The sequence below is a fragment of the Ahaetulla prasina genome, chromosome 13 (genome assembly GCF_028640845.1).
Source record: "Ahaetulla prasina isolate Xishuangbanna chromosome 13, ASM2864084v1, whole genome shotgun sequence".
NCBI classification, from domain to species: domain Eukaryota; kingdom Metazoa; phylum Chordata; class Lepidosauria; order Squamata; family Colubridae; genus Ahaetulla; species Ahaetulla prasina.
In genome coordinates, this window is record NC_080551.1 from 4047806 (window position 1) to 4072727 (window position 24922).

Consider the following 24922-nt stretch of genomic DNA (forward strand, 5'->3'; position numbering starts at 1 on the left):
CAGAGTCAGGTAGTGCATTCCAGGCATTGACCACTCTGTTGCTGAAGTCATATTTTCTGCAATCGAGTTTGGAGCAGTTTACCTTAAGTTTGTATCTATTGTGTGCTGGTGTATTTTTGCATTTGAAGGAGTCATTGACAGGTAGGTCATTGTAGCAGATGATTTTATGAGCTACACTTAGGTCATACCGAAGGCGGCGTAGTGCAAGTTTTCTAAATTTTCTTCCCCCTCCCCTCCCTCCCTTCCCTTCCCTTCCCTCCCTTCCTTCTCCTTCTCCTTCTTCTCCTTCTCCTTCTCCTTCTCCTCTCTTTTTTTCTGCAGAATAGAATAGAATAGAATAGAATAGAATTTTTATTGGCCAAGTGTGATTGGACACACAAGGAATTTGTCTTGGTGCATATGCTCTCAGTGTACATAAAAGAAAAGATACGTTCATCAAGGTACAACATTTACAACACAATTGATGGTCAATATATCAATATAAATCATAAGGATTGCCAGCAACAAGTTACAGTCATACAGTCATAAGTGGAAAGAGATTGGTGATGGGAACTATGAAACGATTAATAGTAGTGCAGATTCAGTAAATAGTCTGACAGTGTTGATGGAATTATTTGTTTAGCAGAGTGATGGCCTTCGAGAAAAAACTGTTCTTGGGTCTAGTTGTTCTGGTGTGCAGTGCTCTATAGCGTCGTTTTGAGGGTAGGAGTTGAAACAGTTTATGTCCAGGATGTGAGGGATCTGCAAATATTTTCACGGCCCTCTTCTTGATTCGTGCAGTATACAGGTCCTCAATGGAAGGCAAGTTGGTAGCAATTATTTTTCTGCAGTTCTAATTATCCTCTGAAGTCTGTGTTTTCTTGTTGGGTTGCAGAACCGAACCAGACAGTTATAGAGATGCAAATGACAGACTCAATAATTCCTCTGTAGAATTGGATCAGCAGCTCCTTGGGCAGTTTGAGCTTACTGAGTTGGCGCAGAAAGAACATTCTTTGTTGTCCTTTTTAATGATGTTTTGATGTTAGCTGTCCATTTGAGATCTTGCGATATGATAGAACCCAGAAATTTGAAGGTTTCTACTGTTGATACTGTGTTGTCAAGTATTGTGAGAGGTGGAAGTATGGAAGGGTTTTTCCTAAAGTCTACCACCATTTCTACGGTTTTGAGTGTGTTCAGTTCCAGATTGTTTTGGTTGCACCACAAGGCTAATCGTTCGACCTCTCGTCTATATGCGGATTCGTCATTGTCTCGAATGAGACCAATCACTGTTGTGTCATCTGCGAACTTCAGTAGCTTAACAGATGGATCATTGGAGATGCAGTCATTGGTATACAGAGAGAAGAGAAGTGGGGAGAGCACACAGCCTTGGGGGGCCCCTGTGCTAATTGTACAGGTATTTGATGTGATCTTGCTTAGCTTCACCTGCTGCTTCCTGTTTGTTAGGAAGCTTGTGATCCACTTACAAGCCTGTTCCGGTACCTGTAGCTGGTTTAGCTTAGTTAGGAGAATGTCTGGAATGATGGTATTGAATGCTGAACTAAAGTCTACAAAAAGGACCCTTGCATAGGTCTTTGGAGACTCAAGATGTTGTAGGATGTAGTGCAAAAAAGACATTTGAAAAATTGTCTTTGTCTTTGAAAAATAGATTTTGACACATCATTAGATGGGATTAATATTTCTTGTGCCCTGATTCTTCAACAAGGAGAGAAGGTTGCTTAAAAGACAGCGACCTAGAGGGGCATCCACAAGACCTGGCTGCTTTCATTGATATGATGAATACAGTGGTAGGATTCAAATAAGTTAACAACCAGTTCTCTGCCCTAATGACCAGCTGGGTAGGCGTGGCTTGGTGGTCATGTGACTGTGGGGACGTGGCCAACTCAACGTCACTCACATGGATGGGCGCTTCGCCTTAGCTGTTACAATGTAATAAGGGTTAACCAGAGAGGCAGTTTCTGTAAGAAGGGCCATAAAGATTAGGTTAGAAATACCACCAGAATGTTTCCTTCCTGCCTTCCTTACAGGATTAGCCCTGTAAAGTGGAAAAAAACAAAATAAGATTTTTTCCAACAATGGTGAACTGATTAGAAAGTTAACAACCGGTTCTCCCGAATAGGTGCGAACTGGCTGAATCCCACCACTGGATGAATATCATATCAACATTGTGGTGTTGAGCTGTGAGCCCCCCCCTTTTGAACACACAGACAATATCACATCTGCACCAAGGAGTGGGGCTCTCATTGTCATAATTTCTTCATGCTGTCACCCTTGTCAGTCCCCCATGGATGCCACAGGGGATACCACTGAATAAAATTTATCTTAAATTCCCAGAAGACAAAACTGCAGGGCCAACAAATTCTGACCTTCTGAAACATTTCATAACTAATTATGGACTCTAGAATAAATTTCTCAGCCCATTAAATCTTGAAGACACCAGAGGTCAATTACGTTCTTACTTTGGTGATATTCCAGGGTCAGGAATACAACTGAGACCCAGACACGCCAGATGTGCCCCTGAGCTTTCGGTAGCCTTGTTTGAAGATCTAGGGAGGCCTTTTAGACCCTCCTGAGTTCTTTGCACGGTGCAGAGGGAATCTTGTTGGCCCCCTGATCAGAAACATTGGAAGGTGCGACACCTTGCTTGTGTTTCCAGCATGGTTTAGAATTCGCTAGAAATAATTAGGAATCCAATTGGGGTGGATTGAAGAGCTGGACAGCTGGAAAGTTCAGCTCCTAAACTCTTCATGCGTCTTCTGCAAAGCTTCAGTAACAGAACTGGAAGGAACCTTGGAGGTCATCTAGTCCAACCCACTGCTCACACAGAAGACCTGGTACTATTTCTGACGAATGGCTGTCCAGTCTCTTCTTAAAAGCATCAGCGATGGGGCACCCACAACTTTCGAAGGCAATTTGGTCTTGGGTGCTTCTCTCTTTGACTAGTTTCCATCTGTTGTTTATTGTCCTGATGTTTTGGAAAATTAGTTTCTGATGCTTTGGAAAATAAGTTGACCTCCTCTTCTTTGTGGTAGCCCCTCAAATACTGGAACACTGCTATCATGTTACCCCTAGTCCTTCTTTTCATTAAACTAGACCTACCCAGTTCCTGCAACCGTTCTTCATACGTTTTAGCCTCCAATCCCCTAATCCTCTTCCTTGCTCTTCTCTTTCTAGAGCAGGGGTCTCCAACGTTGGCAACTTTAAGACTTGTGGACTTCAACTCCCAGAATCCCTCAGCTCAGCAAAGCTGGCTGAGGAATTCTGGGAGCTGAAGTCCACAAGTCTTAAAGTTGCCAAGGTTGGAATCCCCTTCTTTGGAGAATAGCTTGACTCTCTCTTCTCTGTGGCAGCCCCTGAGATATTGAAAGACTGCTGTCATGTCTCCCCTAGTCCTTCTTTTCATTAAATTAGACATACCCAGTTCCTCCAACCATTCTTCACATGTTTTAGCTTCTAGGCCCCTAATTGTCTTTTTTTTATAATTAATTTTTTATTAATTACATTTTTAGTGCATAATATCGTGTTGTCTGGGTATTTAATTTGCTTAACAATACGTATGTTCTTAATCAATACATATACAGGTTCTTAATCTTCACCTCTTTTTTCCAACCACTGGTAAAATAGATTCCATTTTTGATAATATTCTGTATCTTCTTTCTGTTTCATTTTTGATGTCAGTCTGTCGATTTCTGCACACTCTAGTATCTTCTTAATTATTTCTTCATTTTTCCAACATTGCGCATAATACAATCCTCACTGCTGTCAAAATGTGCAATATTAAATACATACTTTTCTTATCAAGGTTACCTGATCTTATGCCTAATAAAAATAGTTCAGGTTTAAAATCTACATGCTTTCCAATCATCTTTTCTAGCCATTTATGTATTTTTCCCCAAATTTTTTTTGCTTTGCCACAATACACTGCATGTATAATAGATAAAGTACAGGTTCTCCTCGCACATACGTGCTAGTTGTTCCCGACTCTAGGGGGCGGTGCTCATCTCCGTTTCCAAGCCGAAGAGCCAGCGCTGTCCGAAGACGTCTCCGTGGTCATGTGGCCAGCATGACTCAATGCCAAAGGCACATGGAACGCTGTTCCCTTCCCACCAAAGGTGGTCCCTATTTTTTCTACTTGCATTTTTACGTGCTTTCGAACTGCTAGGTTGGCAGAAGCTGGGACAAGTCACGGGAGCTCACCCCGTTACGCGGCAGCACTAGGGATTCGAACCGCTGAGCTGCCGACCTTTCGATCGACAAGCTCAGCCTCTTAGCCACTGAGCCACCTCATCCCTTGTACATTGTTATTTCATTTATTTATTTTGTCAAACACAACATAAGTATAAGCATGAAATAACCACACAAAATGAATACAACCAAAGGGAACATTAGGACAGGAACGGTATGTATAATACGTGCCCCTGATTATCTTTGTTCCTCTTCTCTGATCTCTTTCCAAAATCTCAACGGCTTTTTTTGTACTGAAGTCACCAAAGCTGGACGCAGCATTCCAAGCGTGGTCTTACTAGGACTTTATCAAGTGGTGGCATTGTCTCGTGTGAGCGGAATATAGCAGCAGAACAAAAGAGGGAAATGGTGCGGCTCGAGTCTGCCTGCCAGGTGGGCTGGGGATGCTGTGAATTGGTGCCTTTGTTTCGAAAAGGGCACACTAATATACTAATGGCATCGAGCGTAGAAAAAGAACGGCACACTCCGATTCCCCCCTCTAAACGTTAAAAGGATGTTCGAATCTTTTCAGACCCCTTGGGAAGAAAAGAGAACAGCAAGGGACAGCATGCAGATACGAAGAAGCATTTCTGACATTATTTTTTTTCTTTTTTTCAAATATGAAAAGGAGCCATTTGGAAAGATTTCAAACAGGCCAGTCGCTTTTCCTCTTCTAAAATTTTCTAGAGAACATAACTGTTTCATATTTTCGGCGAGGTGGAAGAAATAAGTTGTTAGTAAGCTACTGTACACCGACGGTAGCCCCCCCACCCCCCGGCCCCAGAAAAAAAGAAAAAAGAAAAGCAAATTCCAACCAAGGGGTTGATGCTGCTGTTTTGCTAAAGAGGTTGTAAAATAAATTGCTAAGTGATAGTGGCAATATTCAATCCATCTTTTTCATGGCCTGTGATGGCAGGCAGCGACTGGAATGCCTGGAGTGTTACGGGTCACTCTTCATTACACAAATGGAATGGTGACTTTCAGGCCACTCTTTGGCTGCTGTGTGTTTGCAGGGGAGAAACGTGAAGCGGAGAAGTGAACTTCCTCTGGGACAGACCTGTCACAGTTCAGGTATGCCAGGGATGTCGTTTGAATAGCATGCCGGTCCAATTCATCTTGAAAATCAAAGCGGGGGAGTTAGCTTCCTGAGTAGAATGAGGACCCTGGAGCCTCAGCCAATGGAAAGGTAGACCAGTTGTCTACCTTCATCCCGCAAAGAAGACGCGGCCCATTTATTCCCCAAAGCACCTGAACATAGAATAACAGAGTTGGAAGGGACCTTGGAGGTCATCTAGTCCAACCCCCCTGCATGAGTAGGAAAGTCTATACCGTTTCAGACAAGTGGGCCGTGGTGGCTCAGGCTGTAAGATAGCCTGTTATTAAAACACAGCAGCCTGCAATTACTGCAGGCTCGAATCCCACCAGGCCCAAGGTTGACTCAGCCTTCCATCCTTTATAAGGTAGGTAAAATGAGGACCCAGATTGTTGGGGGGGGGCAATAAGTTAACTTTGTAAATATACAAATAGAATGAGACTATTGCCTTACACACTGTAAGCCGCCCTGAGTCTTCGGAGAAGGGTGGGATATAAATGTAAATAAAAAAAAAAAAGTGGCAGTCCAGTCTCTTCTTGAAAGCCTCCAGTGATGAAGCTCCCACAACTTCTGAAGGCATCTTCTGTTCCATTGGTTGATTGCTCTCATTGTCAGGAAATTCCTCCTTATTTCCAGGTTGAATCTCTCCTTGATCAGTTTCCATCCATTGTTCCTTGTCTGGCCTTCAGGTGCTTTGGAGAAGAGGTTGATCCCCTCTTCTTTGTTGCAGCCCCTCAAATATTGGAACACTGCTAGATTATTCTCACCATTAGGAAATTTCTCCTGAGTTAACATGAGTGCATTACTTACTTAATAAGAGTGCATTTGTAAAGAAAACAACAGCCTATCCCTATGTTGTGGTCCGCCAGCAGCCTGCGGAGCTGGCAACAGAGTCAGACAGCAATGAAGCTGAGGAGGAACATGGGCTGGGGAAGGCCCCTCCTATAAGGCTTAAAAGACCAGCAACAGTATTTGGGCTCTTTGCCGGAAAACAACGTTGATAGCTTTGTCTTGTTGCATTTGTTTCGTATCAGTGTCTTCTGAACTTTTGCCAAGAAAGGCCTTTGGCAGTTTGCCTAATTGGAACAAGGTTGGTGATAGGGCTGAGGAATTCGTGTTGGGAGGAATTTGCTTTAATTTAGTTGAACTACTCTGAGAATAAAGTGATTCTCAGCTGTTCTAATAAAGTTTGTTTGTTTTTACTTGACTGAGTTTCCTACTACCTACTGGGGCCTGGGTCACAACACCCTATCCTTATTTACTTATTCTCATTTATTTACTTGGTCTGCATCTGAAGGCAGGACAAGAAGCAACGAATGGCAACTAATCAAGGAGAGAAGCAACCTAGAACCAAGGAGAAATTTCCTGACAGTGAGGACAATTAATCAGTGGAAGAGAAGTTGCCTTCAGAAGTTGTGGACGTTCCATCACTGGAGGCTTTTAAGAAGAGGCTAGTCTGAAATAGTATAGGGTCTCCTGCTGGAGCAGAGGGTTGAACTAGATGACCTCCAAAGTCCCTTCTAGCTGTCTTCTGATTGATCCTTTATACATGGAGGGGTTAGTTCTAATAGAATATAGAAGAACTGGGTTGGAAAAGGCTTTGAAGGCAGGAAACTGCCTCCGAATATCCATGGGATTTTTATTATTATTATTATTATTATTATTATTATTATTATTATTATTATTATTATTATTATTATTATTATTATTATTAATTCAATTTTTATACCGCCCTTCTCCCGAAGGACTCAGGGCGGTGTACAGCCAAGATAAAACAAAACGGTACAAAAATATACAATTAAAATACAAATTAAAAAACTTATTATATAGTTGGCCTAAAAACTTTAAAAATATATAAGACTAAAAACCCCATTAAAATTAGTAATAAAGTTAAAACCAATAAAATTTAGGCCAGCCCCACGCGAATAAATAGATGCAACCGAGAGACAGTCCTGTAGATAAAAATGACAAGGGAGAGTAGCCGTTTATTTGCAGCATTCAACTTTTTCAGTTCACAGACCTGGAAGGGATCTTGGAGGTCTTTTAGTCCAACCGCCTTCCCAAGGCAGGAGTTCTTATACCGTTTTGGACAAATGGCTTTCCAATCTCTTCTTGAAAACCTGCAAGGTTGGAGCACCCAAAACTTCTGGAGGCAAGTGGTTCCACTGGTTAACTGTTCCCACTGTCAATGGAGAAAGTGGAGTCAATGGACAAGCCAGGCCCTACAACATTTCTGACAGATGGAGGTCCAATCTCTTTTTGAAAACCTCCAGTGATGAAAGCACCCACAACCTACCAAGGACAGATCCAAGCCATTCCATGGATGAATTGTTCTCCCTGTCAGGAAATTTCTCCTAAATTCCAGGTTGGATCTGTCCTTGTTTAGTTTCCGTCCATCACTTCTTGTCCTGCCTTCAGGTGCTTTGGAGAAGAGGTTGAAAAAAAAATGCTTTTAAAAGTAAAAAAAAAAGGCTCTGGCGATCGCGCGGCTCAGCTGGGCATGGACAGGAGGGAGGCAAGGATTTTTGCTATCGGTTCTCTGAACCACCAACCACCATCGCTATCGGATCGGCCAATCCGGTCTGAACTGGGAGCATTTCACACCTGCTGATGAGTTGAGTGGATAAGATCAGGTCAAGGCTGCACTGAGAAAGTTTCACTCCCTAAAAAATGGGGTCAGGAATTGGATTACAGCCACCATCTTAATTTAATTTAATTTAATTTAATTTAATTTAATAATTTAATTTAATTTAATTTAATTTAATTTAATTTAATTTAATTTAATTTAATTTAATTTAATTATTTAATTTAATTTAATTAATTTAATTGATTGTAAGGCCCAGCCTCTCCCCCTTATTCAGGAAAGTAAAGACTCCCAACAGTCTGATGTGGAGTCAGCCAATCCTCAGGTGTGAAAATGTACCAGCTGCTCTGAGAAAGCGATAAGGGAATTTTCTCAGGGTCATCCTTCCACTGGCTCTCCAGCCATGGAATCCACATGGCCCTCCCTCCCCTTACGTTCCCCAAAAGGTGAGAAAATGCTTAGACACTAGGCTAAAAGGTATGTAGTAGATGGCAGGATACAAGGTTTATCGGGGAGAAAGCCCGATAGTGGTGAAATGTAAAATTTGTTACTACCGGTTCTGTGGGAGTGGCTTGGTGGGGAGGGGGGTAATGTGACTGGGTGGGCGTGGCCAACTTTTTTTTTTTTTTACTTTTGAAAGCATTTTTTCTACAATCTCTTCGGCCGAAGAGGTTGTAAAAAAATGCTTTTAAAACCCTCTGACGATCCCAGCCGAGTTGCCTGATCGTCAGAGGCTTTTGTTTTAAAAGCATTTCTTTTGTCTTTAAAAGAAAAAAAAAGCCTCTGACAATCAGGCAACTCAGCTGGGATTGTCAGAGCCTTTTAAAAGCATTTTTACAACTTATTCATCCGAAGAGGGTGTAGAAAAAATGCTTTTAAAAGCCTCCGGTGATCCCAGCTGAGCCCCACGATCCTCAGAGGCTTTTTTTTTAACTTTTAAAAGCATTTTTTTGGCTGAAGAAAAAATTCCTTTAAAAGTTAAAAAAAAAAACCTCTGATGATTGTGCGGCTCAGCTGGGCATGGAGGTGGGGGGGGCAGGGATTTTTGCTACCAGTTTTCCGAACCACCCGCCGCCATCGCTACCGGATCGGGCGATCCAGTCCGAACCGGAAGCATTTCACCCCTGCCATAAAGTATAAATGCAATAATTAATGCAGGGGTCCCCTAATTCCCCCTTGAGGGATTTGAGAATTTTGACTCCTCTCCTGCTGATCCCTTGCAAGATTCTCCCAGAGTTCCCAGGTTGAGCTTCTGCAGCTTTGATAAGCCTTTTTTTTTTTTTTTGGCGGGGGGGGCCCTTCCTCAGATGGGGAAAGGCCAAAAAAGTTAAGATGGTGGCCATCAAACACAGACTTCAGAGGATAACTAGAACTGCAGAAAAAATAATTGCTACCAACCTGCCTTCCATTGAGGACCTGTATACTGCACGAATCAAGAAGAGGGCCGTGAAAATATTTACAGACCCCTCGCATCCTGGACATAAACTGTTTCAACTCCTACCCTCAAAACGACGCTATAGAGCACTGCACACCAGAACAACTAGACACAAGAACAGTTTTTTCCCGAAGGCCATCACTCTGCTAAACAAATAATTCCCTCAACACTGTCAAACTATTTACTGAATCTGCACTAGAATAGAATAGAATAGAATTTTATTGGCCAAGTGTGATTGGACACACAAGGAATTTGTCTTGGTGCATATGCTCTCAGTGTACATAAAAGAAAAGATACGTTCATCAAGGTACAACATTTACAACACAATTGATGATAATATATCAATATAAATCATAAGGATTGCTACTATTAATAGGATTACTACTATTAATCTTCTCATCGTTCCCATCACCAATCTCTTTCCACTTATGACTGTGTGACTGTAACTTTGTTGCTGGCAATCCTTATTATTTATATTGATATATTGACCATCATTTGTGTTGTAAATGTTGTACCTTGAGGAAGATATCTTTTCTTTTATGTACACTGAGAGCATATGCACCAAGACAAATTCCTTGTGTGTCCAATCACACTTGGGCAATAAAAATTCTATTCTATTCTATTCATCATCCCATGACTCAAGCCCCACCCACTTGATCACCTATTAAGGTTTCGATCATGGAATTGCAGCGGCCATTTTGATTTTTTGGACTCTATAGGCAGCTCCCTTCTGGGTCTTTGCGTCCAGCGTTCTGCTCCTTGCTGACTTTAAAGAACAGCTTTTGAGAGTCTCTTTTCTTTTCGTGTAGGAGCCGTATCATGTACCTTTTTTAATTTGACCGCCAGATGTGTCTGGCTGTCTTTCTTTTCCTGCCTAGGCTTTGGCACAATGGTTTCTTTTCAACAACAACAAAATCACCGCGGCGTCCACAAAAGGCCCATCTGAATTTAGAAAGCCGCATTTGTCTGAGCAAACAACAGGAGGTTTCTTGGGTTGGGGACTCAGCCTTACAAATGCACAAAGCAGACATCGGGGAGCTGCACACCCCACGCGTGTTTCTTTTGGGAACGAGCTGAAGAGCCCCCTCCCCTTCCTTTCTCTCGGGGCCACCGTGTCCTCCTCCGTTCGGAGTTAAGCCACAAATCTTCCTTGCCTTTTCCAGTCGTAGCCCGAAAGAGCCGTAATAACTGCACGCTTCCTGAGCATTGCATCGATTTGGCCAAATGTGGGGCCTCACTTATTTGTTAATAAATTTAAGGTCGCGAGGACAAAACCAGATGTGGAACTCTTGAGTCCGGGGCTCCCTGTTATCACTGCCTGTTCATTAATTGCAAAAGGGACGTCCATTTGTTTCCCCAATTTCTGAATGTTTAGGGGGCTGAAGGCTTTTACTTATGAAGAACAGTTGCAGGAATTGGGTATGTCTGTGTCGTGTCCCACCCCCCACTCTGACGAACGAGTCAAGGAAGTCCGTGGCAAACTTGGCAACGAAGCCTCTGCAGCTTGCTAAGTCCCTTCGAGGTTTATCAGGGCAGGCAGGAGTCCAAGTTGTGACTTCAGCGATAGGGTCCGGTATCAGCAAACTCGATAAGACTTTGCTTGACTCAAGGTTGGAATGCCACAAGCAGGTCCTTTATATAGGCTGTGGGGTGTGGATCCATGACTCAGCATTTATCCAGGCCTGCCCCTCCCTTCCTTCTGGTGGCGTCACCTCTCAGATCTCCGGAAGCGAGGATCCTCCCACTTTCAATTGTCTTTTGCTGTTTGGGAAAGGGAGGGGTCAGAAGGAGTAGGCCCGAGCAATTCCAATACCGGGCTGGCTTCCTCTGACTGCTGAGCCAAAGGAACACACGCCGTATGAGTGAGGTGTATCGGGCTTGTTTGTTCACTCCTGGAATCCTCTCCGGGCATGGGGCCAGGGCTGGGAGCTGGAGACATGACAGGCCGTTCATCTTCATTATCAGACTTGGAGTCTGATAACAGGCCCGGTTGGAGACGGGAGGCGCCCGGCTGAGGAGAGGAGGGAGGGCGAGTCACAACAGTCTGGTCTAATGAAAAGAAGGACCAGGGGAGACATGATAGCAGTCTTCCAATATTTGAGGGGCTCCTACAAAGACGAGGGGAGTCAAGCTATTTTCCAAAGCACCAAAAGGCAAGAGAATAAATACTGGATGGAAACTAATCAAAGAGAGAAGCAACCTGGGACTAAGGAGAAAATTTCTTAACAGTGGCAGCAATCAACCAATGGAACAGAAGCTGCCTTCAGAAGTTGTGGGTGCTCTTTCACTGCAGGCTTTCAAAAAGAGACTGGACTGCCATCGGTCAGAAATGGTGCAGGGCAGTGATGACTAACTTTTTTGCTGTCACGTCCCAAAGTTTTCAGGGAGCGTGGGAGGGTTGCGTGTGTGTGCCCACACCCATAATTCAATGCATCCCACCCCCCGCCCCGCCACATCTGTGTGTGCAACACTGACCCTCCTGCGCTCCCACCACTTTTGGCACGCGATGGCATGGTGGGCCTGGTAGGCCCCCTTTTTCACTCTTCCCAGGCTCCAGAAGCTTTCTAGGAGCCTGGGCTGGGTAAAAACGGCCTTCCCCACACACACCCGGAGGCCCTCCGGAGGCCAGAAACAGCCTGTTTCCTGACTTCTGGTCGGCCCGGAAGGCCCAAAAATCAGTTGGCCAGTATGCACATGCATGCTGGAGCTGAGCTAGGGCAATGCTCACGTGCCCACAAATATTGCTCCATGTGCCACCTGTGGCACGCATGCCATAGGTTTGCCATCATGGGTGTAGGGTCTGGCTCAGGGGTAGTATTCACTTATCTTCGCTACCGGTTTGCAGATCTGCACACACACACGTTGTCATGTCCCACTCCTCCTCTGACGGCCGGGTCGGGGAAATCTGTATCAAGCGTGGCCACAAAGCCTCTGCAGCTTTGCCAAAGTTCTGTCAGAGTTCTCAGCGCAGGCAGAAGACCAGGATGTGACTTCAGCAATCCAAGTTAGACTTTGCCTGACTCAAGGAATGCCAGAAAGCAGATCCTTTATATAGGCCATGGGGTGTGGCTCTGTCCACCCTCCAGCTGCTGGCAATTCCAGCTCGTGACTGGCTTCAGACTCCTCATGTCCACATGCTGTGGGGGAGGGGTTTATTTGCTCGGTCTGTCCGGGCATGGTGCCAGGACTGGGGGCTGGAGGCATGCCAGGCCATTCGTCTTGCTCGGTCTGTCTGGGCATGGTGCCAGGAATGGGGGCTGGAGGCATGCCAGGCCATTCGTCTGTACTATCAGTCCCTGGCTGAGATAACAGGAGAGGGGCCCGGCTGCGGAGAGGGGGGCGAGCGAGGAGCAACACACGTACAGAGCATCAAAAAAGGGACATGATGACATCTGAGCGGGTGGACGCAACCTTCCACCACTGCTATCGGTTTTCCCAAACTGGCTAGAACTGGCTGAATACCACCACCGGTCTGGCTTCTCCATTGACTTTCCTTGTCAGAAGGTGATAGAAGAGGATCGCGTGACTTTTGGACACAGCAACGGTCATAAGTATGAACCCTTTCCAAGCATCTGAATTTTGATCAGGGGACCATAGGAACTCTGCAACAGTCGTAACTGTGAAAGATGGTCATAACTCAGCTTTCTCAATGCTGCTGTGACCTTGAATGGTCACTAAATGAACTGTTGTATGTCCAGGTCCAGGACTACCAATATATGCCCCATGTAGCAATCTCACAAACAAGAGCAGCGCCTCCTGTGTCTTAGTGCAGTCTAACCAAGAAATGACCATCTGTTCTGTCCCCCCTTCGCCTCCGTCCGAGTCACTTTCTAAGCTCCAAGTCACTTTCTGGCAGGAGGCCCGGCTCGGGGGGCGCAGACACAACACCATCTCAACATCGCAGAGTTAAGTTGTGCATGCCAAGCGCACATTCCTGATGTGTAGCTTTGCTTTCAAGAGTGACAATCAAATCTTTCTCCCCATAGGAGACCCACATAAGCTCTAAAACACCCATCTTGTCTACCAAGCGGCCAGGAATCTCTTTCTTGGCTTGAGGGCCCGCTTTGAGCAAAACATCTGGAGAAGTAACCGGAACCTCATTTAAACAAGACACCAATATCTAGGGATGCAGTGAAAATCTTTCCAGGGAGACGCAGCATTTTAAAATATTCTTTTCTCCTGCATAGTTCAAAGCAGTCATTAATTAAATATTACTTTAAACATCTACCTCATTTGAAGTTCCTTGTCCTGAATTCCTTGCCTACCTTCTAACCCCTTCCTCTTCCAAAATGCAGCCAACAGAGTCAGAATAGAGCTGGAAGGGACTTTAATAATAATAATAATAATTATTATTATTGTTAATAATAATAATAATAATAATAATAATAATAATAATAATAATAATAATAATAATAATAATAATAATGTTGTTGCAAAACTACTGTGGGATTTCCGAATGCAGACTGACAAAGTTTTGGAACACAATACCCTGGATATCACGATTGTGGAAAAGAAAAAGGTGTGGATAGTCGACATTGCTATACCTGGTGACAGCAGAATCGATGAGAAACAACTTGAAAAAGTCACCAGATATTAAGATTTGAGAATCGAATTGCAGAGACTCTGGCATAAACCAGTGCAGGTGGTTCCAGTGGTACTCGGCACATCGGGAGCTGTGCCTAAAGACCTAGGCAAGCACTTAAAAGCAATTGGCGCTGACAAGATCACCATTGATCAGCTGCAGAAGGCCACCTTACTGGGATCTGCTCGCATAATTCGCCAATACATCACGCAGTCCTAAACGCTTGGGAAGTGTTCAACTAGTGATCTGTGATACGAAATCCAGCATAGTTATCTCGTTTGCTCTGTATACTGTCATTTTGTGTAAATAAAATAATAATGGCCTTTATTGTTATTGTACATCATGTATACAACAAAATTGGTTTAGCCTCTCTGGTGCAATCTGTAACAACCTTAACCTTTTTTGAAAAAGCACCTTAGGGACTTACGCTCTCTATATGGGGCTCCCCTTGAAGAGCACTCGGAGGCTCCAACTGGTCCAGAATATGGCTGCGTGGGTAGTAGAGGGAGCAACTCGAGGCTCCCATGTAACATCTCTCCTGCGCAAGCTGCACTGGTTGCCGGTGGTCTTCCGGGTGCAATTCAAGGTGTTGGTTACCATCTTTAAAGCGCTCCATGTCATAGGACCGGGTTACTTACGAGACCGCCTGCTGCTTCCAATCGACCTATGCGCTCCCATAGGGAAGGCTTCCTCAGGGTGCCGTCGGCCAGACAATGTCGACTGGCGACCCCCAGGGGGAGGGCCTTCTCTGTGGGGGCTTCTGCCCTCTGGAATGAGCTACCTCCAGGGATACGTCAACTCCCTAACCTCCGGACCTTTAGACGTGAGCTAAAGACATTCTTGTTTCATCGCGCAGGGCTAGCCTAATAGTTTTAATGGGGGCTTTTAATTGAGTTTTAGTTTTTTATTGAATTTTCGTTGTTAGCCAAATTGAATGAGTTTTTTAATAATGTTTTTAATTTTTATATTTCTGTTTTATTTGGCTGTAAACCACCCTGAGTCGTTCAGGAGAAGCGCGGTATATAAATCAAAATAATAAATAAATAAAATAAAATAAATATGTTGGTGTTATGCCGCCTGTATTGGAATGACAGTTCCAGAATTTCTTGCCAAACTGACCAGTGGCCATGTTGACCAAGAATCTTAGGAGTCCTAGTTTCGTCATGGAACCCACCAGTGAGCAAAGACCAAGAGGTTGCACAGATATAGCTTTCTTCATGGGACTTTTTGAAGCTGGTGCTTGGAAGAAACATGAGCTTGGCTTTTACTTCTAAATGTACAAGTTGAAAAGAGGGTAGATCAGTTTGCATCCAATTTAGACTGGTAGGTAAGTAGCAGGAGAAAATTACATATTACTCTTATATACATTTCTTCCATTTGGTGTTGGATACGTCTGCCTGATGAAGGCATTCTTATGGAAATGACTTCCAACGGCACAATTATACCTTTTAGAAATAAAATTTGGCAAAGAGCCCCTCTTTTACCTGACTAATAGCTTCACGTTCATTAAGATAGAAAAATAATATTTGATTTTTGTAGCAGGTTTGAATGTTTCCTTGCGTTTAGCTTGATTGGCTGATTCTTTGATTTATCAATTTACTTGGGAGTAAATTGCTGTCTGGAATTCTGCTTGTTTTAGATATAATTCATTCAGTTTGCTGCCTTTCTTGCAAAATTAATGTTTTTAAATTGTACAAAATGCAAGGCAGAACAGTTCCAGAAGAGTTTATTCTACCCTTTCTGTCTCTTGCTTATTCAGATTTAAATTAGAACAAATTGGGCGATTTGAAGCTGGTGTGTGCTATAAAATGAGCGTGAAATTTCAGCCTTCTGATTGGGGTGGACCATGAAGTTTCACCTTCTCCTCTACTTTCATGGAACTTTTACGAAGTTTTTTTTTAAAATATATATTTTGTTCTTTACATAAGCCTTTACATAATGCAGAGAGGGGTACTGAAAGAAAGCCAAATTAAGCCAGATCTTTTAAGGACACTACCTGTCCAGATAAGATGTTGGTTCCTTTATTAATGCTCTCTCTGGAGAAGGATTCAGATAATGTGATCTTTTTAAAAGAATTAATGATGTTTGTCTTGGAAACCAAGAACAGTCTTGGTGTTTGAGAACTAGCCAAAATGCTGACATTTCAGTTCTAAAAGCAGAGATGCTAAAATTCAGGATTAAAGTTTTGGCCTGGATACCCTTTACTTCTGTAGATGGTTCTTCATTCCAGGTCAGAGTTATAATAATAACAACAGAGTTGGAAGGGACCTTGGAGGCCTTCTAGTCCAACCCCCTGCCCAGGCAGGAAACCCTACACCATCTCAGACAGATGGTTATCCAACATTTTCTTAAAAATTTCCAGGTTGGAGTATTCACAACTTCTGCAGGCAAGTTGTTCCACTGATTAATTGTTCTAACTGTCAGGAAATTTCTCCTTAGTTCTAAGTTGCTTCTTTCCTTGACTAGTTTCCACCCATTGTTTCTTGTTCTACCCTCAGGTGCTTTGGATAATAGTTTGACTCCCTCTTCTTTGTGGCAGCCCCTGAGATATTGGAACACTGCTATCATGTCTCCCCTAGTCCTTCTTTTCATTAAACTAGACATACCCAGTTCCTGCAACCGTTCTTCATATGTTTTAGCCTACAGTTCCCTAATCATCTTTGTTGCTCTTCTCTGCACTCTTTCTAGAGTCTCAGCATCTTTTTTACATCGTGGCGACCAAAACTGAATGCAGTATTCCAAGTGTGGCCTTACCAAGGTATTATAAAGTGGTATTAACACTTCACGTAATCTTGATTCTATCCCTCTGTTTATGGAGCCCAGAACTGTGTTGGCTTTGTTCTGGGAAGACATCTTCATGCTGGGAAGACATCTTCATGTTCTGGGAAGATATCTTCATGCATGCTCAAAGGCAGACTTTTCTTCTTCTTCTTCTTCTTCTTCTTCTTCTTCTTCTTCTTCTTCTTCTTCTTCTTCTTCTTCTTCTTCTGCTTCTTCTTCTGCTTCTTCTGCTTCTTCTGCTTCTTCTTCTGCTTCTCCTCCTCCTCCTCCTCTCTTGTCTTGGGGGAAAGGAGCTTTGAGACTGGTTCATTCTGGATTCAAGCCAAGGCCTAGCCAAGATCCATGTCCATTGCTTGACTGTGTGGAAATCATGTCAGGAAAAGGTTTTACTTTTGGTTTTAGCTAGAAGCATCCAGAAGAATCCCTCTGGATATCTTCCAAAAGGAAGTCCTTCTGTGGCCTTTTTTCAAAACTGAAAAGTAAACAGAATAACAGAGTTGAAAGGGACCTTGGAGGTCTTTTTATCTTACACTCTCCTCAAACAGGGGACCCTATACTATTCCAGACAAGTGGCTGTCCAGTCTCTTCTTCAAAGCCTCCAGTGATGGAGCATCCACAACTTCTGAAAGCAAGTTATTCTCCTGCTTAATTGTTCTCACTGTCAGGAATTTTCTCCTTAGTTGTAGCCTGGTTCTCTCCTTGGTTAGTTTCCATCCATTGCTTCTTGTCTTGCTTTCTATCATCTTCTACCATGAGCACCTATTTGGAGAATCTTCTGGCCAAAGGCTTCCCTGCTCCAGCTTCTTCTCAATCCCAAGAGGATTGGGATCTCCTCTTGTTGAGCTTTTCACTAACTGTGCTACTCAATGGTGAAATCTGAACCGGTTTATTACTGGTTCGTTGGCTGCGCATTTGCACTGCGCATGCGTGCTGTGTGCCATGTGTGTGCTCCATGCACGCATGTAGAGTAAACACAAAACATGCACTGTGCACATGCATGCACAGTACGCGCCAAAAGGAGGCTTCGGAAGGTAAGTAGAACAGCTGGGAGGGGAATCAGCTGCGGCGCATGAGCTTGGGAACCTTTTAAAAAACTAATTAAGCCATCGTTCGGACAGAGGCGAGGAGGACACGACAAACAGATAGAAAACGTGGAGAGGTCTTTTACAGTATCTCCAGCTTGGGTAAATGTATTCTTCAGAAGTTTATCTCAGAGGTTTGGCTTTAGTGAAGCAGAAGCCCAAATCCTGCTTTGTTCTACAAGTGTTGCCGGGAAGGTCTCCTGCCTGAAGGGACTGAAAAACTGTTGCCGGAATGGATGTAGACAAGACTCAAACAATCTTTAAACTTTGTTTTCTATCTGGAATCCTGAAATCTTATTTTACCTTTAGGCAGTTGCAAACTGAATCCTCAGGATGTAAAAGGAATAGATGCAGTATCCCCTCTAAGAATAAAATAACGGGAAAGAGGACTAGATGCTTAAGCGAGGGATCTGCAAGCATTAGAATCAAATTCATGAGTCCTTCAGCACAAAAGTTCCATTCACGTTTTCCTTTTGAATATCATTCTTTTCAGAAATCCAGTTTAAGAAGAAAAATTTTATTTATTGCTATTGTTGGAAAAAATGGTTTTGTGGAAATCACTCCAAGATTTAGAGCATATCCTGCCCCCCAATCGTATATCCCAACATAAATCACGTTCTTAAATCTTCTACATCAGGGATAGTCAACCTTTTTATACTTACCGCCCACTTTTGTATATCTGTTAGTAGTAAAATTTTCTAACCGCCCTCCAGGTCCACGGTAATGCGCCGTGTATCGTTGTCTGCGCATGCCTCTCGCGCATCGTGGATTGGGTTTTTGGGGGGGCGCTGGCTACCAGCTCTGCTTGTCTATTACAGCTGGGTGGTGTGGGGGTAGATGCGCGAGCTATTCTGGGACGAGGCTCTTTTGTTTGCGGTCGCACTATAGCGCCATTTAGTTTCACTTACATAACGAGAACTAAACTTATGTGCGGGCGATACAAATAGTATATTTTCAAAAATTTAAATTGTCACGGGGAATTTTATGAAAACCTAATGAAAATGTTTTTAAATAATGCTATGAAAATTTTTCAAAAAGTCAATTAAATTAAAAAAAAGGAAAGGGCTTCAGTATCGGACAAAACCCCTCCCGCCCACCATGAAAGCTGGAACGCCCACTAGTGGGCGGTAGGGACCAGGTTGACTACCACTGTTCTACATAATTGGATGGCTGTTCTGGGAGCATCAGCCCTAATAGTCTTTTGCGCAACAGTAAATATAAATGTTCTTTTGGGAGATCCCAGTTTCTCCCAGAGTTCAACAGTGGTTTCTGTATTACTTGGAGTGCATGTTTGTGAACACCCTCGAAAGCTGTCGTGTCCAAATGTTCTCGGTGTTGAGAAGACTAGATGTTGAGCTCTGATGTGATTTTGCACTTGACCTATCAGAGAGGACGCTTAGCTAACACTTAAAGATTGAAGATCCTTCAAGAACCTTGCACGAACTGGTTTGGCCAAAGCTTTGTTGCTATTTATTTATTTGTTTGTTTGTTTGTTTGTTTATCAAAGATGTACAAGATAGCAGGTATAGGTATAAACATAAACATGAACAAAGGAAGTAAGTACAGATAAATGGGGACAGTAGGACAGGGACGGTAAGGCATGCTGGTGCGCTTATGCACGCCCCCTTTACGGACCTCTTAGGAATGGGGTGAGGTCCACGGTAGACAGTTTAAGGCTGAAGCTGTGGGGGTTTGAGGATGTAACAACCAAGCCGGGTAGAGCATTCCAGCCGTTGACCACTCTGTTGCTGAAGTCGTATTTTCTGCAATTGACTTTGGAGCGGTTGACCTTGAGTTTGTATCGATTGCTTGCCCGTGTATTATTGTGTTTGAAGCTGAAGAAGTCATTGACAGGTAAGACGTTGTAGCAGATAATTTTGTGCACTATGCTTAGATCGGACCACAGGCGAGGCAGTTCCAGGTTGTCCAAGCCCAAAATTTCAAGCCTGGTGGCATAAGGGATTCTATTGTGAGCAGAGGAGTGGAGGACTCTTCTCGTGAAATACCTCTGGACCCTTTCAATCGTGTTAATGTCTGATATACAGTGTGGATTCCAGGCGGATGAGCTGTATTCAAGAATTGGTCTGGCAAAGGTTTTGTATGGCCTAGGTTGCAGTACCATGTTACTGGAGAAGAAGCTTCGCAAGATTAGGTTAACAACTCTTAATGCCTTTTTGGCAATGCTGTTACAGTGAGCTCTGAGGCTTAGACCATTTGAGATGAGTACTCCTAGGTCCTTGACAAAGTGAGGGTCGTCTAGGAGGTCGTTTCCACCCAACTTGTATTTGGTGTTCTGATTTCTTTTGCCAATGTGCAAGACAGAGCATTTATTAGTTGATGTATCAATTGTACCAATTGTATCATCGTGCCTTCTTCTGTATTGTACATTGGAGGCTCATTCCTTGTGGTCATCCAGGAAAAGATAATGTGAGATTAAGTCCTCAAATAGGGAGGTTAAGTTGATATTGGTGGCCTTTTCAGAATTACAGACATTAGGAGTGGCATCTAAATATAACTAACACTGTCATTGAGACAGGGAGGAGAGTCATTAGATGAACATCAATCACTATTTCCACCTCTTATGGTTCAAACACAATAGCTGCTTCCAACTCACGAAAGCTACGATCTCCCTCCAGTTCTTATTTCTTTTATTTGATTTTGTTGTTATAATTTGGAGGCTTTTTTTTTTGTTTGTTTGGGTTTAAATTTTCCGATATGTGGAACTTTCCATCTGCTTGTTTTATAGCAATTTATCAATTCTAGGGCAAAAAAACCCCATCAATTCATTTGTAAATTCTGTGACTAGATTTTGAAAAATTCTAAATGCATTTTAAAAACCGGTTAAAATGTTTTATATAAATAGCCCAAAAATATAATTGTGAGTGTAATTTCGATCCATTCCCTTTCTTGTTAATATGCATTGAGTAAACAGACCTAATTTATTTATTTATTTATTTATTTATTTATTTATTAGATTTCTAGACCGCCCTTCTCCCGAAGGACTCAGGGCGGTGTACAGCCTTATTAAAACACATAGGAACACAATAAATTTAAAATACATTTAAAATGAAATATTTAACTGTCCAATTTAAAACTAAAACGGTCAAACGACAGATATAAAACCCTAAACTATAAAATTCAAATTAAAATTCAATTAAAACTAAGTTAAACTAAAATATCAAATTAAAATAATATTTAGGCTAGTCCCGCCTGATTGAATAGCAGAGTCTTCAGTTCCCGCTTGAAGGTACGGAGGTCGGGAAGTTGGCGTAACCCAGGAGGTAACTCATTCCATAGGGTCGGTGCTGCCGACCTTAATATCAGAAGTTTCCTGGCAGTGAGAAGAATTAACCAGTGGAATGACTTGCCTCGAGTTATGGGTGTTCTAGCACTAGTGGTCTTCAAGAAGAAATTAGATAACCATTTGTCTGGAATAGTATAGGGTCTCCTGCTCGAGCAAGGAGGTCAGACTAGAAGACCTCCAAGCTCCCAGCCAACTGTTATTCTGTTAATCATTGGAATGACTTGCCTCCTTGAATTATGGGTGCTCCATCACCCATAATTTGTCCAGGATGGAATAAAGTTTCTTACCTTGAGTGTGGGGCTGGATTAGAAGACCTCCAAGGTCCCTTCCAGCGCTATCATTCTATGACTGTATTTAATAAAGTCAATAGTATGACAAGATGCCACTAGACTTTCGATTTTGGGCTAATATAGACTAACATGTCTTTCCTCCTAATGGGAATAGACTTCGTAATTGGCTGTCTGTAGAAGTCATAAATCCAGAAGGGTCAGTAGATAAAGACTGTGAGGTTGATGGGACAGCAGTCTGGGTATTAATGGAGTCTGGATTAGTGCAAAGGAGAGGAGAGGAGAAGGGAGGGGCGGAAATGAAACAAAACATGAACAAAACACATCCCTGCCATCTTGAAGTGTTGTGGAGGGTTGTGAATTATAGCATCTGCTGCCTGAAATCGAATAATGATAGGAGACTATAAAAGAGACTGATTCACATTTTAATGGAATTCCTCAAGAGTTCATGAGTGTATATCTGTTTACTTAGTACTAAAATCCCCGTTCCAATTTTGGCTGAAAATTAATCTGAAAAAGTTCTGACAAGAGGGGTGATGCATAGGGCTCAAACGGAATTCTACATCCCCTCCAGTTACCTATTCAGATTATATCAGCCGACAAGAATACATTTTTATTAGAAATGGACTATAGAACCTAAAAGAAAGAAGAAACTTCCTGATTTACAGCAATTAATCAGTGGAATCGCTTGCCTCCAGACTTTGTCGGTGCTCCATCACTGGAGGTTTTGAAGAAGAGATGGATGGGCATTTGTCCAGAATGGAATCAGGCAGGGAGTGTCCAATCTTGGCAATTTTAAAACTTGTGAAAGTTGACTCCAGAATTCCCCAACCAGTTACATTGGCTGGGGAATTCTGGGAGTTGAAGTCCACAAGTGTTAAAAGTTGACAAGATTGGACACTCCCTGGTAGAGAGTCTTCTGATTTTTTGGCTAATATAGACTAACATGGCTCTCCTCCCAATGGGAATAGACTTAATGATTGGCTGTCTGTAGAAGTAATAAATCCAGAAGAGGACAATGGCTAAAGGCTGAGTTGATGGGACAACACTTTGGATATTCCCCATATTGACCGGGGAATTCTGGGAGTTGAAGTCCGCAAGTCTTAAAAGTTGCCAAGGTTGGACACCACTGGTATAGGGTCTCCTGCTGGAGCAGGGGTTGGACTAGAAGACCTCCAAGACCCCTTCAACCCTTTGATTCTATGTTCTGTCTTAGAAACTAATGAATCAATAGCCTTTTGAATCATGAAATCAGTTCTTCCCGAGCTCTGTTTTAGTCACATTCCCCGATCTCTTCAGATCCCCTTGATATCCCTGAGAAAGCTATTATTTCAGCTTCAACCAGAACAATACACGAGCAAATAATAGATACAAACTCAAGGTAAACCCCTCCAAACTCGATTGCAGAAAATATGACTTCAGTAACGGAGTGGTCAATGCCTGGAATGCACTACCTGACTTTGTGGTTTCATCCCCAAACCCCCAAAACTTTAAGCTTAAACTGTCTACTGTCGACCTCACCCCATTCCTAAGAGGTCTGTAAGGGGCGTGCATAAGTGCCCCTGCGTGCCCACCATCCCTGTCCTAATATTCCTTTTTACTCTTAACTCTTTTCATGTATCCAAATTATGTTTATATTTTTACCTGTTATTTTATATATGATTGACAAATAAATAAAATAAATAAAAGGAAAGAAAGGAAGGAAGGAAGGAAGGAAGGAAGGAAGGAAGGAAGGAAGGAAGGAAAAAAAAGAAAGCTAGCTAGTTTGTAGGCAAACATGGGTCACCTCATCCACCTCCAAGAGATTCAATGAAATATGGTGTTGTGCTTGACAGTTCTCCTAAAAGGATCTTCCTGTTGTTGTTGTTTCAGGTTGCGATCAGGACCACTGGGGCCCTCACTGCAGCAACCCTTGCCAGTGCCGGAATGGAGCTCTGTGCAACCCCATCACCGGCGCCTGCGTTTGTGCACCAGGATACAAAGGATGGCGCTGCGAGGACTTGTGTGAGCCGGGAACGTACGGGAAAGGCTGCCTGCTCAAGTGCCAATGTCATAACGGGGCAACCTGTGACCACAACACAGGGGAATGTCATTGTGCGCCTGGATACACAGGAGTTTTGTAAGTCAAAGGGCTGTGGACTTTACATCCAGGGGATGTCATCACCAGTTTTGTGCAGAGGTGAAGCTCTCGGGTTAGAAACCAGAAAATTGTGAGTTCAAGTCCTGTTGTAGGCATGAAGCCCACTGGGCCAGTCATTTTCTCTCAGCCCTAATAGAAATAGAAATAGCACTTAAGATTTATATATCGCTTCACAGTGCTTTACAGCCCCTCTCTAAGCAATTTACAGAGTCAGCATTTTTCCTCCAACGATCGGGGTCCTCATTTTACCCACCTCGGAAGGAGGGAAGGCTGAGTCAACCTTGAGCCTGGTGAGATTCGAACTGGCAAAATTGCAGGCAGCCGGCAGTCAGCAGAAGTAGCCTGCAGTACTGCATTCTGACCACTGTGGCACTGTGGCTCTTCAAAGAAGAAGACGAGGGCAAACCATTATTAGAAATGGGTTTAGAAATCGCCTAGAAACGCCAAGAAAAATTGCAGGGACTTGCAGGTAGTGATCCAAATGCACAAAATAATACTCAGGACAGCTCACCCTAACCTCCAACATCATCGAACAACAGCATCTGCCTATCTGCGTGATGGCGAACCTATGCACGCATGCTAGATGTAGCACGCAGAGCCCTCTCCGTGGGCACGTGCACAATCATCAGCTGCTCTTCTGGTTTCCAGCATGCGCGTGTCGCTGGCCAGTTGCTGGTTTTCGCAAGCGCTGGAAACCCAAAGACTAGCAGGGCTGTGTGCATGTGCGCACTGGTCACCTGGTGTTTGGGTTTCCAGCGCATGCATGCCAGCTAGTCTTTGTGCCTGCCAGAGTGCTGGAAACCCAAAGATCAGCTGGCTAGCACTGCATGCGCACGTTGGAAACCCAAAGACCAGCTGGCTGGTGTGCGCATGCGCACGTTCCAGTTTGGGCACTGAAAACGTTTGTCATCACTGGCCTATCCCATATATCCCAGGTCCTTAAGGAGAACTTGATAGAAATTGCAGAAATTGCAAATCCAATGTGAACAGGGCCTCTGGTGGCTCAACGGACTAAGGCTGTCTATTATTAACACAGCTGCTTGCAATTACTGCAAGTTCAAGTCCCATCAGGCCCAAGGTTGACTCAGCCTTCCATCCTTTATAAGGTAGGTAAAATGAGGACCCAGATTGTTGGGGGCAATTAAGTTGACTTTGTATATAATATACAAATGGATGAAGACTATTGCTTAACACATTGTAAGCCGCCCTGAGTCTTCGGAGAAGGGCGGGATATAAATTCAAATAAAACAAAACAACAACAAAAAAACCTCTGGCTGACTTATGTGCAACAGCTCATAATAACAATTATTTAGAGTTCAGGGGGAGGTCTGTTAATGACCTGATTGCTCACAATGTACCACTTCCCATCACTATCTTCTATAGCAGGGGTCTCCAACCTTGGTGACTTTAAGA

The 24922-nt window shown here is 43.3% G+C and overlaps 1 protein-coding gene across 1 annotated transcript in view; it reads left to right on the plus strand.

Annotated features, from left to right (window-relative positions):
* MEGF11 (multiple EGF like domains 11) overlaps positions 1–24922 on the plus strand; it is a 590966-nt gene that overhangs the window by 255371 nt on the left and 310673 nt on the right. Inside the window, exon 4 of the mRNA XM_058156456.1 lies at positions 23242–23488. Within this exon, the coding sequence (XP_058012439.1) occupies positions 23242–23488 (247 nt within the window). The remainder of the gene's footprint in view (positions 1–23241; positions 23489–24922) is intronic.